The sequence below is a fragment of the Gavialis gangeticus genome, unplaced genomic scaffold (genome assembly GCF_001723915.1).
Source record: "Gavialis gangeticus isolate Ggan-Ray unplaced genomic scaffold, GavGan_comp1, whole genome shotgun sequence".
In the NCBI taxonomy this organism is placed as follows: domain Eukaryota; kingdom Metazoa; phylum Chordata; order Crocodylia; family Gavialidae; genus Gavialis; species Gavialis gangeticus.
Window position 1 is genome coordinate 149,431,457 of NW_017728992.1, and position 17,373 is coordinate 149,448,829.

Here is a 17,373-nt window from a genome sequence, read left to right on the forward strand (position 1 = left end):
AAGATATGGGTGTGTTTGGGGGTGTGGTGGGGGTGTAGGGGGATGGGAGAATGCATGCGTGCACGGGTCCTCAGGATCCTTGGAGTGTGCTATTCCCTGGAGCCGCACGTGGTGGCAGAGAGTGGGGTCAGCTTCACCCTGCCCCACAGCACTGCCACCCAAGTCCCCAGCCTCAACTGGCAGCAGGGTGCAGGACCAGCCTCACCTAGCCCCATAGCTGCAGCTCCCACCCCAGTCCCTGGCCGCACGTGATAGCAGCATGCAGGGCCACCTTAGCCCAACTCCACAGAGCTCCCACCCAAGTTCCCAGCTGCACCTGATGGGAGGGTGCAGGGCCAGCCCCACCTGGCCCCATAGCTGCAGCTCTCACCCCAGTTACCAGCCACATGTGGTGGCAGCATGCATGGCCAGCCCCACCTGGCCCCATAACGCACAGTTCCCCGCACTCCCACCTCAGTCCCTGGCCGCAGCTGGTGGCAGCATGCAGGGACAGCCCCAGCCAGCTTTGTAATATGCAGCTCCCATCCCAGTTCCTGGCCACCCATTGCAGCATCGTGCAGGGCCATCCCCACCCAGCCCCAGAGCTGCAGCTCCTGCACGCCCACTTGAGTCCCTGGCTGCACATAGTGGCAGCATGCAGGGCCATCCTGACCCAGTCCCATAGCATGCAGCTCCGGTAGCATGCAGGGCCAGCCCAGCCCGACTCCTGCACACACGCATTCTCCCACCTCTTTCCCCCAATGGGAGTGCCTGGCGCCTGGCCAGGTGGGGCCCATACCTAAATTCCCGGGCTTGCATGGAGGCAGACCTGGGAAACAGCCTCAAGGGGAGCCAGGCACAACCTCTTCCAGGCAGAGACTTTTGTCTGATTAGGCTGAAACCCTTGTCTTGGATTTGAATAAATACAGTATACCAAGTTAAAATTTGGAAGGGGACATTCATAGGTCTGCTTCCACATGAAGTAGAAGCAAATTTTGCTAACTTAGCCTTGTTTCATTTAGGGGTAAGCTGTCTCAGTTTACTTTTCACTTACTGCAAGAGAAAAGCAGATACCCAAAGCAGTTAGAAAAAGGTAGTGCATAATACATTTGCCCTCACTTTTAACTCAGTAATTTGTTTGGGCCAGATTTGGGTGGCATAGCTAGGAGTCTTTGGCAGCATTTTGGTGGACAGGGACTTCACCTGAATCCAGGAGATGCACCCCCACTGCAGCCCATGGGCAAGGAGACAAATCAGCGAGGAAAAGCTGTAGCTGTGGCAGCAAAAAGAGCCCGGTTAGAAGACCACCCCACCTGGGCCCAAGCCAGATTATTTCTGGCTTGCAGATCTAAAAAGCTGTCAAATGCTGCCTTAGATGTTAAGATGAATTGCAATATTGGTGATTTTCCTCAAAGCCCCAAGTCCTCAAGTGAGTCCATTGCACCATAATCTTTGCTTTAATTAAAAAAAAAAAAAAAAAATCTAGGCCTGACAGAAAAACACTTGAAAATGTGAAATGTAAATGCCCAAAAGCCAGAGCCAAATAAAAAGATCCTTTTTTGCTTTTAAGTCTCATGACATTTGCTAACTAACATAATTTCTGAATGAACCTGGTGGCTATACAACCCTTTTCAGTTTAAGTTTTACATGAAAACATTTTAAGTAATATCACTTTTTGACAAAGTACCCTTTTACAAAATGTAAAAATTTTGTTCCAATATGAGTTGATACTGTCTCTTTGGCTAAGTACAGACATTCAAAAAGTCCAAGCCTGAATTGATTCAATCTTTGCAGGTTAGTCTCACCTCCATAGACTGATCTAATTTGCAAGTGAATAGGCATTCCCTTTTGATTCTGGAAATGCAACCACAATCCTGCAGTGGCTCAGGCTAGAAGCCAGGGGGTGCCAGAGCAAGCCCTCCCTTCTTTTCAGCAGCAGCTGCAAGGCTGAAGGGAAGCTGAGCTCAGGGGAGGGTGTGGTCAGACCCTCGCAGGCCACTGAGTATAACTGTGGAGGGGTTTAAGCCCCCACCCTGGCTGGCAGGGACCCCCCACTGGGGTGTACTTAGAGGGGGAAAGGGAAGGTAGCCCCTGCCAGGTTTGTCCCCCAAGATGGGGGCATAGCCAGACACTGGCCAGGGCAGTGCCTCAGGTGAAGGGAGGGGGATTAAACTCTCCTGTCTCCCCTCTTGGACGTGGGCACAAGGACCCCAGACAGGGTCTGCCTGGCTTTCCGGCCCAGGATGGGCCGCGGGTGCAAGGCCCTTCCAAGCTGGCTGCAGCTTGGGCTGGGGCCATGGAAGCTGTGCGCCCAGATTGCTCCTGGCTCCTGTCCCTAGCTTAGGAAAACATCCTGTATATAGATAGAACTATTCTAATGTGTCAGTGGAAAAGCCATCTAAGCAATAAACTTACGAGGAAAAAATATTCTAACTTTATCTGACTGCTCAGTCAAAAGGCAAGTAATCTTGGCACCCAGGAAAAAAAATGAAATTGTTCACAAAGGCTAGGGATAGAAATTACACATATGGAGCTGTAAGTGATTGGAAACCAGTTCCAACCTGTAACACAACAGAAATTTGGTGCACATAAACCACTTTCAAAATGGTCAAAGCTGGTTTAAGATAAACCTGGATGTATGTAGGTTAATTTAGCCTAAATCAGTTTATTGACCATCTGTTGCAGATCTCCTCCAGAGTCAAGTTAGTCCTCTAGTATCCCAGAATGCTTTGCACCTCCCCCGCAAACCTCCCCTTTGCAGGGTGGGCAGGCTAGTCTTGGTCCAAGCTGTCTGCTCCAGCTGATCAGGGAGGCGTGCTCTAGTGCTTCCCAGCTTCTGGCCTAGGCCACTGCAGGCATGTGGCTGCATTTCCAGAATCAAAAGTGAATATCTGTTCATTCTCTTATTGGTTCAAATCTATGCAGTTTAGACTAACCTGCAAAGACTGAATTGATTCAGCCTCAGGCATTTTGACTGTCTGTACTAAGCCAAATAGTTAAAATATTCTTTTTTTTCCCATTAAATAAGACTGTTGCTGCAAAAAAACAGAAAAGAACTAAATATCATGAAAGATTTTCTGGAAGAAAATGATGCAGTGGTATTACAGTTTCTTTACATATCTGAAGTTAATTTTGACCCACAGATTTATGTTATCTAAAACAATACGGAAGAGGTAAAAATCACTTAGAATGGTTTACTTGAAAAATGAAAAGACAACACATAAGGGTTTTTGGGTTTGTTTTTTTTTAAGACTTGATTTTGGGAGATAATCCTAAATTAAATTTTCTTTACTCTGATTCAGTTGGGTTTACGGTCCCTCATTCCCAAAGCAAGGTGTTCATATAACATCAGTGGAAAAACCTAAATGGATTGAACCTGAGACATGCCTTGATATTGTTAACTAGGAAATGTAACCGTATGTCAAATTGCTCTGCAATATATTCCATTGTAATAAAATAATTAAAGATAAAATAATTACAAGTAAAATTGCAGCTAAATAAGTAAAGTATAAGTTCCTAGATAGCTACTTACAACTAACTACCCTGGAGTTTACAGTCATGTTACACCATTGTGGATGTAAGTTACCTTTTTAAATTTTTTTGAAAATAGTGTACAGATTTATATTGTTTTGAAAATTAATGCTTCGGCTACAGGCATGTTTTCTGGGTATCTATTGCAAGATGTTTTGAATGCTATAGGGTATTTTTGCCCTTTCTTGTGAATCTGTTGCTAAATAATTAATACTTAGCTATCTTGAGGGCTTGCTGATTCCTACCCAGTAGATTGATTAGAATGCTATTTTCATTTGTATCTTCTTGGGGATTGTCTGTCAGACAATAGACATTTAACTAGCTTATTCTTCTCAGATATTTTTTTCTAATTAGTTACTGTTTATAAAAATGCTTAACATTCTGTTCTTTCCCCTCTAGGGCAATGAATAGATGTTTAGATTTGCCTAAGTTTAGGAAGAAAGGACAGTATTATTAGTCTTTTACAGCATCAAATTAACAGTCAGGAGCCATGGACTCTATTGTCAGATTTACCACAGACACTATTTGTGACTTTGGGCACAGACTTTGGCAGGTCAGTTAAAGGTTTAATCATGCTCTCAGTGAGGGTACCGGCAAATGTCCCACTGATGTCCACAGGCGAGGGATTGGGTAAAACTACAAACAGATGCTACATCTGACATGGGAGAAACCATTTTCTCCTGGGACAAAGTGTGACGATTCAGAGGTCCATGTCCATTGTCTGAGGACAACCCCTAAAAAAGTTTGCAGAATGGGAAGTATTACAGTATGTCCTGGGACATTGTTAAGTGCATCTGAACAGTTGTCCCAGGACTGCATCATGAAATTGATGGCAGAAAATTTGCAGTGCGCTTTGCCACTCACTATTCCCTGACTGGAAGGACAGTGTGTTTACACAACAATCCCACAACATTTCTTTTCCAGGACAAAGACAGCCACAATTAGTCCCAATACAAAGACAACATATATTTGCAGCTTTGCCCACTTCCTCTTGCTCAGCACATGCCAAATGTTGAAAAAAATCTAGCATACACACTAAAGCAGCACTGAGAACATGCTATTAAGATGCCTGAGAATAACAGTTTGAAATGGCAGTGGGCATACACCAAGCAGCAGCTATACATGTATTTTGGTATTTTGGCAAGTATGGAGCAGGGAGAAGCAGGTAGGTATGTTTTCACAGCAGAACTACCTAGCATGGTTGGAGGTGGCATAAATATGCCCAGAACTACAGAGACTGTTAATCACATCCACATGCTCATGGAGAAACTATGGGTGAGTGCAACTCTACAGCTTGCTCACTGATCCATCCATCCAACCTGTTATTCTGAACCAAGCTCATTTACTCAGACTTTGTTTAGGAAAATGAAGGCATTTTTAATATCTGGGAAGAATCTTGAGATCTTTGGTTGGAATATACTACAAAATTGCAATGAACTGTTATTGTACTTGCTTATATGTTCATGGCACCCATCATATCTTGGCAAAATTTGTGTCTATTCAGGCCACAGACAATCACTTTATACTGTGAGGGTTGCTGCTCTCTCAGTAGAAACCGTGAATGTACCGATGTTCTGCTCTGAGAGAAAAATTACCCAGGAACAACCAGGGTTAAATAGTTTCTGGGAGAGTTTCTCCTGGGAGAGTGAATATCTGAACATAATCCCTTGTGAGAAGTCCTATTTATTTAATGCATCCTAAGATCTGATTAATGATAATCAATGACATATCCTAATCCAATCAAATTTTCTTTAGAAAATATAGTGGCAGATACCTGTGCTTTTACTTTCTAAAAACTGAACTTTAAGCAGGGTGCAGGATTGAAAGAACTCCACCTCTTATGAGAGTCCCCATGTGCTTTTGATTCTGTCAAATCAGAGAAACATGTTGAATTACCAATCAATACATTTCATTACCAATCAATACATTTCATCTATGTTCATGTATAACCACTTGCCAGCATTTCAGATTGCAGAACAAAGAAATTGACTATTATTGTCTGACTCTCAGTCAGCTTTAGGCTGTTGCTGCTGATGGCAATGGAAAAGAACTGTAAAGGACCCTTAGAGTATGATAGTTCCTTATTGGAATTTTGTCAGATCTAGTTTTGAAAACCCTATCACTGCGAACATTTAAATCTTGACTTGACAAAACACTAACAAATTAGATAGGAAACAATCCTGCATTGGCAGAGAAATAGACTATATGACTTAATAAGTCTTTTCCATCAAGTCCTATGATTCTATGGTTCATTAATAATGACTGATGATTTTTCATGGCTTCAGGTACAGATCTAAAGCAAGACAGTGTGAGGAGAGAGAAAAAAGGATGAAAAACACGGGAGAAAGAAGTATGATAAAGAACTTTGTATCTAAGAAAGTTGTGTGGTTAAAGCACAGGATTGGGACCATGAACACATAAGTTCAATTCCCAGGTCTGCCATCTACTTCATGAATGACTATGCCAGATCTCTTAAACTGAAATTCAGGTTGGACACTGAGGTGCTTTCAGCTTAGTGAGCTTAAAAATTAGACGTCTTCCCCTGGAAAGCAATTCAAAGAAATAGCACAACTGAATGTCATGACTAGTAGGATGGAATCACATGCTCCCTTTCTTGCTCTGCCTCCAGCCTCGTGAATTTTGACCTTTTTGCCACTGGTAATTTAGCAGGAAAACCAGAGAACGCTTCTACCCAAAGTGTCCTGTAGGCACGAGCACAACCACCTCTTCTGGCTGTGTTCTTGTCTAATACCAACTACACCCACTTCTCTTTGTACTGAATTCAGCACTCTTCAGTGGATTAAATTTGCTCTACGCATGTCTACTGGATTGGATACTATGAGGATTTTGTGTGTATATGCTACTCCACCTCATATTTGGATCACAACTGAGCTTAGGCAGGAGCTAGATGCCTCTACTCAGACTTGTTGGGGAGAGGTTTCTGTGCATGTGCAGATGTCTCAATTCAAGTGTCTAGGGATCTCCTCAGTCCAAGGACACTGAATGAATTTGAGTGCCCAATAAGTTTTGTGGATGGAAACATGGAATAGATCACTTGCTGTGACTTAGGCACCTAAATTCCATCTAAGTCTCAATTGGCCACCCAGTTTATCAAACCATGTCTCTCTGCTTCAGGTCAAGCAGTCTAAATAAGATTCATTTCTAGCCTAAAATGAATCACTGTAAATTTGATTCCATAACGAGAGTTTGAGATTTGTATAAGTGAAGTCAGGAGCTTATAAAATTCCACTTAACTTTATTGCCAGCATTTTATACCAAGGCATGGTTCTAAATGTACAATTTTTTATACGTGGGTTGGAATGTGTTTGCAGAAATCCTGTTTACCTTTTCTGTTCTGTTACTGCTCTTAAGCAAACTGCCTACTTGTAATTAATTACGGCTTTGGCTTTCTGGCTGACATGCTTAAAGACCTTTCAAGACAACCTAAAAATTAAAGTTTATTCATATATTCACTATTTTATTAGTAGAAAGAAAAAATAATGTAGAGAGTCCTTCTTTGTACAGAAATAAAAAACAATGTTTAGCACTCTACAGCACTTTATGGGTCCTAATGTACTTTTAAAAAGATGGCAAACATTATCATTCCATGTTATGAATGGAGACCTACAGCACAGAAGAAGGTAAAATGATTTCTTCTGTAAAGAACTCTGGTACAATTGGGAATACAACCATGGCTGTCTGGCTCTCAAAAAGTACATAATCCCTGAATTCACTGCTTTCCGTCTTATTTTGCCAGCATAACCAAGATACCAAGAAATACTAAAAAGCCATGAAAAGTACATTTTACATCTATGACAGTAAGAAGTGGCATGAGGACACAGTACATCACAGTCTACTGGGAAACTAAAAATGGAACACATCTTTCAAAACAGAAAGGAATAATGAGAAAAAGCCCCATCTGCAGAGACTCAAATCCTTTTGCAGATTAGTACTTTAGTTTGGACCCATCTACATGTGCAGTTAGTACAACTGAATATAATGGGAGTAAACTAATCCCAAAATCACCAACTACATGTAAATTTAGGTGCAGTAATTTACTGCAGCATAGGATACTGCCTGTGTCTGATGGGAATATCCTATGCCGGAGTAATCTACTACACATTAATTGTGGTACATGTGTAGGCAGTGATGCTTTTTACTGCACGTTAAATTAGTCTAATATGCAGTAAAGCATACATTTAGACACACCCTTCTAGTAGTAATAATAATGAATGTATGACAAACAGCCTATTTATTTTTATTAACAATTAACTATGAATTAACACTGCAATAAGAAATGAACAATGAAAAGTCATCCTTACTATTCTGGCCATGGCTTGAACCACTGCATACCAGTTTATGAAAAAAATAGGGAGTCAAACCAATCTGCCACTAGTATATTAGATGATCAAAGTCTGAGGTGAGGAAGAGTTGTGTGAGAGTATAATCACCCCCAGATGGCACAAAGGGAAGTCATTTCCTCCCTGGGGACATTCCATGGACATCCACTGATACAAGTCAGGGAAGAAGGTTCCTTCCCATTTAAGGGATGTGTGTTTTCCTGTTTGGTTCCCTAACCATGCGCTGACAATTTTGTAACTTTCCTTAGGCCCTTTAACTAGAAGACGAATCTCCCCCATTGTCTGCTTGCCCCTCACATTAGAGGGTGGAGATGTGGTTGTGGACCAATAAAAATAAACAGGCCAAGGGAAACAAAGAGCTCTGATTTTCTCCCAGAGGATGAGGAAATAATTAAAGGCCAAACTGCCTGAGGACATCCTTTTACATGGAGGTGTGAAGCCAACTTACAGTGTAAATGATAATGAAGGAAGGGAAGAGAAGCATTAAATCATCTTATTGAATCAGGACCAAACAAGTCATATCAGGAAAAATGCTAATGGAATTGCAAAATATTATGGATTCATCTTACAGCATTTAGGGCCAGATTGTGTCCTACGTGTCATATAAAGATAGGCCTAATGATGGAGGGTGGGGCTGAGTTGTTCCCAAAAGAAATTCAGGGAGGGATTAGTCCTTGGGGCACAATCCTTCTCCAAGCTCTCTGATGAATGGGCTACACCATCTACAGACCAATGGAGATGCAGGAGCTGGGACCCAGACCCGCCTTGTCCACATGGCTCTCCTGGAAAAGAGCAAGCCCTGAACTCCTCCCAATCACCAGGGTCTGCAATTATGACTAGTGTATAACATGGACAGGAAACTATTTCACCCCACCTTTCACCCAACCCTTTCCCACTGTAAACCTACTCACAATCCAGCCTGTAAAGTACAGCTAAAAACCTATTACAAAAAGTCTTCATCTACATTACAAAACAGCTGTTAAATCATATGCTTTATGAATCTGTTTTCATGCAGTGTAATAAAAGCTGCTATTGTTTTATACCAAGTGTAAAGTGGCTTGAATCTTTTACAGAAATTATTGTGGTTCACTGTTTTGGCTGCATGTCCACTGGAGCAGCAGTAGTAAGAATAACTGTTATATATTGCTTTTCATCTCACAATTTTGCAGCACTTTTCAAGCACAGGGTCCAAACCTGAAGTACTTCAGATCTGAACACCAGTCCTGCAGGTTTCTGATTGCCTCTAAGTGTTCACTGGATTAAAATCAATGGGGATTGAAGTGATTTTTCAGCTCCTCTTGAGGTCAGGCCCATCAACCTTTCTCTGGAATCGGTGGGATACTTGAGTGTGCAAGAAATGACAGTATAAACTTTTCATTTGTTATCTTTTACAATCCACTACAAAGCATATAAGGATCACTTTGCCTGCTACTAAAATACAGCTGCTTCCAAAGTGGTATAAAGCAGCTCTTGACAATGTACAGAAACACTGTACAACTGTTTCAATCAAAAGATAAAATTACATAGATAAAAATGTCTATTTCTATAATTTCTGTCAATTTTAATTCAACACAGAAAGAAGTTGTTACAACTTAATTGCTCTTACCTTACAGTAAAAGATGTTTGTAATGAAGGGTGATAAGCAGTAGCATGAATGAACAGTTGCCAAGCAACCAACAAATAAAGGTTCCCAGTAGCATGACCTCTCTTTAAAAGATAAAGCTCTATCCATAATTATTTTTAAAAATCCGTTTCTGTACTGAGCAAATCATTCTTGTAACTCTAATCAAGGTCTTCTTCCTACAAACTGAAACCAAATCTGTTATATGACATATCACAAAATAACAACTAAAACATATTCAACTTGCCCTTTAACAGGATGGAGAATGGCAGGGCTTGGAGATGGCAAGTGGTCAGACAATAAACTGTAATCCAGAATGGAGGGGTGAGCAGCCTGAGCAATTAAACAAGAGCATTGGAGAGAGGAGTTACATTAAATACTTCCACCCATCATCAGTAAGAACCCCTGTAGGATTTTAACTCCACAAACTGATCATACATTAAGGCTGGAGGGGTAGAAGGGCTAGGAGAAGAGATGCAACTCCAAATGTTTTAAAATCTATATAATACAGCATTCCATCTTTATAAACTCTTACAACTCAGTCCTACCAACTGTATAAGCAGAGCAGAGGTGCCTAGAGCAAGTACTGACCTTTGAGATGGATTCAAATAAAACTGACAAAGAGAGGCATAAATCTAAAACCAGTTAAAGGAGATGGTATAACTCACTCTGAGAAAACAATAAATGGGAATATATGAATTTCACAATGTTTTCTTGTAGGATGGCTTCTTGGATGATGAAAGTAGAATAAATTTAAATCAATAAATTCAATATTTATTGTATCAAGATTATATGTCATAAAGTATTAATATATTACCTTTTACTATGTTTACCTTGCAGTGTTCACTATATGTTTTAACTACATTTTTTTCTTAAAAGTTGAGTGGTACTAGTCTGATGTTCAACTACCAACCAAATGAAAACCAGTAACACAAGATAGGATACATTATAATTTTAAACCTTTTTAAAGATCACATTAGCCCTAAAGAGTTACCATATTCGACTCCAAACTCTTTGTGACAGAGATGATCTTTTGGTTCTGTGTTTGTACGCAGACAGTTAGGCCCATAAGCATTCCTAAAATCCTGATGGTAATTAAGATGTATATTTCATTCCTGTGGTAGATTAATCTATTGGCATTCTTGAATGCAGGAAGTATCTTTTGAATTATGGCAGGCAATGCAATAATCCAATCTTTAATCTGCATGCATATTTCTTCTTCACACCGGAAAGAAGACATAGCAGTACCTGCCTTTTATGATGGAAGAATGAGAAAGCCTTCCATTACCTATCAGAGCTGTAACTTTCTGATTAAAATTAATTTATATTAATGCTGCAGTGTAATGCTAGATCTATAGCTTAGTTCATCAGAAGCCTTTACAGGTCATTTTCTTTGTGTCTGCTTTTCCTGAGTAAGTAGAGACAACACTAAAGCACATCAAAATTTGTTTCCAAGTAACAGACCTTATATCAAGCTAACCACACCCTCCACCGGTATTAACAGATAGTCCTGCATCCTTATACAATACAGGGTATTGACCTGAACTCCTTCAGAAAAAGTGCACTCAGTTCAAAGGATGTTTTTTTCTGAGTAAGAAGTAAAGAACTTGCACCTTCAAAAATTTTGATGTACCTAAAAACTAATATGAAGGGTGGGATGAGCTCCTTTCAGTACACATGGCAGTGGTTTTATACTTAGTATCAAAAATATCCCTAATTGCTTCCTTGCATGCATTTTTCAGGCTTGCCTCTTTAACAAGCTCTTATTACAATACCACACAGAACTTGCAATCCTAATGACTAAAGCTTCCAATTGAAAAGCACATAAAGGTGAAACTGGCAGAATTTTTCCTCCCAATTAATTGTTTATCCCCTCACAATTACAGACTGAAGAGTTAAAATGATCAGTTTTTACACACAGAAAGACTCAAAGCATAGGGATTTAAAGGTCACCCATTTACCATGCAGCAGGAGTAGGACACTAATTGTGAAGTTTGTTAACAATGAAAACAAAGAGGATCTCAGTTGCTTCCTGCCCAGAAGAATGCTGCTTGACAGTATTTCTCTGAAGTTTTGATTTCAGTGTGTTTTTTCCTCAATATGAAATTTAAGTGCCATGTCTATTAAAAAGGAGTGGAGGGAGAAAGCTGCATTGTTTTCAGGTATAGCTCATACTAAAATTATGCTCACTTCAAGATCTCCCCTAGGGTCCCAAGCATATAAATATATATAGCAGAAAGCTGTAGAAAATAGAACATAATAGTCTGCATTAGACAAGAGATCAGGAGGAACAATATTGTCGCTAGGATTTCTCACAACACCGATCCACTTAATGAGATCAGCCCAGATCCTCCAAATCCTCTCTTACCCAATAATCCTTACTCAAATGCTCAGTTCCATTGACTTGGATAAGGCTGCCAGGCCAATGCATCTTTACCCTCATGAGTAAGGATATGCAGGATCAGAGTCTGGATATGAAAACAGTTTTACGATACTTATGTTGTCTGTTGACACAGGCAGCTTGACTGAGGAGAATTTTTTCTATTAAAAATTGTGAACCTGGTTCTAATCCCATGTAAATAAACAACTGAAGAATAGAAACACTCAGGCTAGGGAGAGACATTACACATAAACCAATTTAAGTGATCGGAAACTGGTTTAAACCTGTAGCAGAACAGATGTTCAGTGCACATAAACCAGTTTGAGAATGGCTGAAACCGGTTTGAGATCAACCTGGTTGAATGTAGAATCTGACTTAACTGTGTGGCTCAAACCAGTTTACACAATGTCTGTCCCAGACCCCTAACTGTAGATAAGTGTCAACTTTATGAAAACATTACACATCTAAGAGTCACGTTTACTGCTTTAATCCTTGCCAACTCCTACAGATGTTAGCAGAGATGTTCCTCCGGTAGATCTTCAACAGGGGAAATTGCCAAGGAAATTCTTAATTATCAATCAATGCAAAAAATAATTAAAAACCTAATAGAAAAGTATTTTCTCACCTGAAAATGACATTCTTCTACATAGATTTTCAAAAAAAATCTCGGCAGATTACTACAGGAATTCTATATCAAAGATCAACCACTTAGCAGGGTAAGTCTAAATTTCAAATATTTTGGTAAAAGGTATTATCCCATTTTAGAAACTCATGGATGCATCTTACTTCCGAAATGAACCTAAACAAAACACTTGGGGATAGCCTGAGAACTTATAAGCATTGGTACACAATTGCTCACACAAGTAGACTTGACAACTTCAATGACAATGCTATTATGATTAATGTCTCAGCACAGTGGAGTTTGACAGTCTAGATTTTATTCTGTCCTACGATATAGGCAACGTGTTCAAAGATGATCACCAAAACTCTAGTGATACCCATAAACTTAAAAAAATAAAAGCTAAAAGCTTCTTTAACTGATTCTGACATGAATCCTAGATTTCACAGTGACTACCTGAACACTCATGAATACTTAAAATAAACCATGGATACAGCACTCTCTTATATAAGTCAGGGTAACCCTTGCATTCACTTCAGTTACATTAAGTGTGGAACCTTTAAGGCAATACTGTGGTTAAGGCAATAAATATATTATTCTTGTTTAGATATAGCTCATTGAGAAATGTATCAAAACACTATGTATTACATAAACGTTATCAGTGATGTTCCTCCATTTCAGAAATTACAAATCAGCTACCATTGGAAGCACTGGAAACTCTTCCCTATAGCCAGAACAAATTTTGCAGACAACATAAAAGACAGTAATGCTCACACAAGAGTACAAAGTTCAGCGTCCTACGTTTTTGTCAAGAACATACTACCAATATTTAACAACTATGAAAGTCAATAATATCCCTTGAGAATTAATCTTGCTCACAGTCTAACACATCTGAGTCATAAACAAAGATATCAAGATTTATATATAAATGTTACTTAACATGTAACATGTTAGACTAAATGAAGCACAATTACAAGAGGAAAAGGACAGACCCACATTTCCAATGCCCAACAGGTATATCAACATTTCATACAAGTTTTAGTATAACAAGAGCATGTAAAATAAATAAATCTTGAATTCATAGAAAGCCCCTTTTTGGATAAAGGCAGTAACATCATCTTTTGTTTTCCAAACTACCAGAATCATGTGGCAATGAGTTTGACCAAGGGCACTTTTTAGAGACAGGCTATTTTCAGTGTTTAGTTTAATGGCTCTTGAAATAAATTCACCATACTCTGTGTTAGCAATTTACTACAGGGGTTAAGAGTTTTACAGGGCTGATGCAGACATAAGGAATCGAGTGGCACAGTACCACCACACTATTATGAAATCTTTTGCTTTGCATTCCCCTGCTTTGTGACCATGGTTACTCTCAGTATAACAACAAAAGAGAACTGAAAATTTCAGCTCTATCCAAGGATGAAGGCAAAACAGCTGGTATTACACTCCAAAGGAAAAGAAAGATAGCATGTACAGAATCTCATGGGTACCCGCTCCCTCCCCTAGCTCCTACCCCTCCACCCCCAGCTATTTTTATTCTTCATGGTACTCTCTTTGTCCCCCAAATCTGCCATTTTCCATAAGGCAGGAATGACAAAAAATGAGTGCTTCTACTTTTCCTTGAAACCCTCTCTTCTATTGTGGCTGGCCTTCTCTTCATGCTCCCCTCAAACTATTCTCTGGCTCACTCTATCTTTCTCTTGCCTCCCACACTAGCTCCATCTGCTGCCCGTCTCTCCAGAAGAGCCTGCTGCTGGCAAAGCAATCTACAGTTGAAGGAGGAAGCTCTGTAACTAGAACTTCTTCTTTATCCTCTAGTGTGGGAAACCTAGAGAGGGTACAGAGGGCTATCCAGCTACCTAGCCCATATCCACAAATGGAAAAAGGAAATTGAGCCCATGGACAAGTAAAAGATCAAAATGCCCGAGTGAGTCCCGAGGTGTAAAAGTGTAATATTTATTTAGATTGCAGTAGTTTCCAAAAACTGTTATCAGGGTCAGGTTTCCATTGTGCTAGCCACTGCAGAAACACAGTTAAAGTCATGGTCCCTGCCCCAAAATGTTTACAATCTAATACAAGGACAATATATTGGGGGAAAATGTGGTGGAGGGAAAGGGGGCAGAATAATAGTGGTGGATAAGCAGTAGTGACAAGGAAGACCAAAAGTGTGGCTAGGAGCGAAGATCTTACTGCTGGGGTAGAGAAACTAGGATTATATGGGTATACAAAGCAAGACCACTGATGCATCTTATGTTAAGAGATCTTGGGAAGATGAGCCCAAAAAATGTGTGGCTGGTGAACTCTTAGTGACAGAAAGGACACAACTGGTATCGTATGACGGGAGAGCTTTCAGAGGGGAGACCAAAAGTGTGCACGCTGGTGAGTTTTGTGGGTGGCCGTCTCTTCATGCTCCCCTCAAACTATTCTCTGGCTCACTCTATCTTTCTCTTGCTTTATCTTGTTCTATCGGAACAAGATACATAAAAGATCTTGGGGAGGGTATAAGGGGAATTTACCATCTTGGGGGACACCAAGAGTGGTTTGAGGAGATGTGTGTGGAGGGAGAAAAGACACAAAATGTAAGGATTTGTTATGGTAAGACCTGATCCAGGGACCAGGGTGCATCTGAGGAAGATTTTGTTACCAGAAGGAAACGGCAAGAACAAACATTAGTAGGTGAAAGTTGAGGGTGAAATTATTAATTGTGGGTCCTTATTGTGTAAAGATTAGCTTTGAAAAAACGAGGAACGGGGACCAAAGAATTGGGAACCGGGAATAAGGAACCAACTTCAGCCTCATGGGTGGAAGCTGGGATGGGGAAAGGAGGTGCTGTGAGAAGAGGAGACAGATGCGTGTGGGTGGGAATGTATGCGGGAGAGAGAAAGATCTTGGGGACAAGAGTATATTTGTATCAGAAGGAGCTCTAGGAATACAAGCGTGTGTGTGAGAGAGTCAGGATGGGAGTGAGTGTCTGTGTATGGTGTATGGGTGCAGCAGAAAGTTCGTAGAGGCAGACTGGAGAGAGAAGGGTAAGGGGAGGTAGCAGAAGGACAGAATGATAATGTGAATGGAGACTGGAGAAACGTGTAAAGTAGGGAGGCACGGGGAAGGGAGAGAGAGGGAGAACTGGAAGAACTGGAGAGAAAGAGAGATTGGGGGAAAAAAGAATGAGGAAAAGATTCAGAAACAAAAAGATGCATCAGGGCGCACAGTAGGAGGAAAAGAATCAAGGAAGGAAAAGGAAGGGAGACTAATTCCAAGAAAGAGAAAAAGTCAAAGTACTTAATGGAAAGCATGAATAACAACTGAAAAACCGGCTGGCTTAGAGGAGGAGATGGAGATGGAGGTTCACCCTGAAATTTCACTATGGCAGTAAAGTTCCTAAGGTTGGCCCTGCCTGGGTAACCCCACATTTATTCTTCCACGTTAAAGGAAAAACAGTTTCTTCCCCTGCCCCGCCCTCCAACTTCTGTTCAGTAGCTGCACCTATGTGCCATTTGTTCAGTCATTTCAAGTTACAAGAAAATGGGTATGTTTCAATTAATAGTCTGACAAATATCTAGTGACAAAGAAATATGCTAATCTAACACGTTTCCTTCTCCCACACCTCAGGCCCACCTTAGATTCCCTTTCATTCATCCTTCCTCCAAAAAAACAAAACCCCACAAAGAAATAATAAGAGCAACACATCTGAAGTCAGGGATGATGGTGCCACATTCCCTGTGCTGTTCTGTATATATTGCATGCCAGCTGCTTTTCTCGTGGCACTGGGGTTTGTGTTTAGGGTTTCACACACACCGTATGTGAGGGGCATTGCCAGGGCACAGTGATGTGCTCTAGCGCTCAGCATCATGCTTTGTGCTGCCAGAGATAACGGGATTGTGGGTCTGAAAGGCACGGATCGAACAAGAGATCTCAGAACAGATGAACTGGGCTATCTGCTGCAGGAAAGACAAACCTTTATGTATGTGTGTGTGCTTGAGAGAGATGCGTGTGTGTGCGATATGTCTGATGTGTGTGATGTGTGTCTGATGTGTCTGTGATGTGTGATGTCTGTGTGGTGTGTGTTATATATATATGTGTATGTTGTGTGTGTGTGTGTCCTGGCTGCTCACAAGACATGGCTGGGGAGCTGCCGCTTTATTGAATCAACCCAGATATTTCAGAAGCAGCCCTTGGAAGGGGAGGAAAAACCGGAACCAGATGGGCGCACAGAGCAGCAGCCCCGCTTGCTCACATCCCCGAGCCCGACCTTACCTCCACATTGAAATACTGCTCCGCTCTGCACACCGTAGCACATAAAATCCAAAGCAAGGCTTGCAAGAACTCCCCCCGGGACGGCTGCACGAAATCCAAGCGGCTCCCAGTGCTGAATGGGAGTACGATCATAGTGCCCGGGCTCCAGCGGGCGGAAGAGCTCCTGCTCCACGAGCGGGCGGGCGAGCCGCGTGCCGGCGGGCACCCCCGCGTGCGGGTCGAGCCGCGCGGGGGCAGCAGCAGCAGGAGGAGGAGGAGAAGCGGACACTCGGCTCCAAAACGCGGCTCGCGGCAGCCGGGTCAGCTCCTGCTCATCCACATCGCCAGCCCCGTGCAGAGGGAATGTGGCGCCCGAGTGCCGCCGCGGCTCCTGCACGGCTTCTGCTTCGCGCGGCAGCCGCCTCTCGGTGTCCTCCCCCTCCTCCCCCTCCTGCTGGGAAAGGCCTCGGCTGCCTGCCTGCCTCTGCCTCTGCCTCTGCTCCCTTCTCTGCCTCTGCCTCTGCCTCTGCCTCTGCCTCGGCTCGCTCCTCGCCCCGCTCTCCTCCACTCCAGAATGTTCATCCGTGATCTACATAACTCCTCCTCCTCCCCGGGCAGCCCCCTCGCCCGCATCTTAAAGGAGACG

General features: G+C 41.8%; 1 protein-coding gene across 1 annotated transcript in view; it reads right to left on the reverse strand.

Moving 5' to 3' along the window:
• MMP16 (matrix metallopeptidase 16) overlaps positions 1-17,173 on the reverse strand; it is a 383,499-nt gene extending 366,326 nt beyond the window's left edge. The window contains exon 1 of the mRNA XM_019527889.1: positions 16,749-17,173. Within this exon, the coding sequence (XP_019383434.1) occupies positions 16,749-16,880 (132 nt within the window). The 5' untranslated portion in view covers positions 16,881-17,173. The remainder of the gene's footprint in view (positions 1-16,748) is intronic.
• Positions 17,174-17,373: the final 200 nt, after the last annotated feature.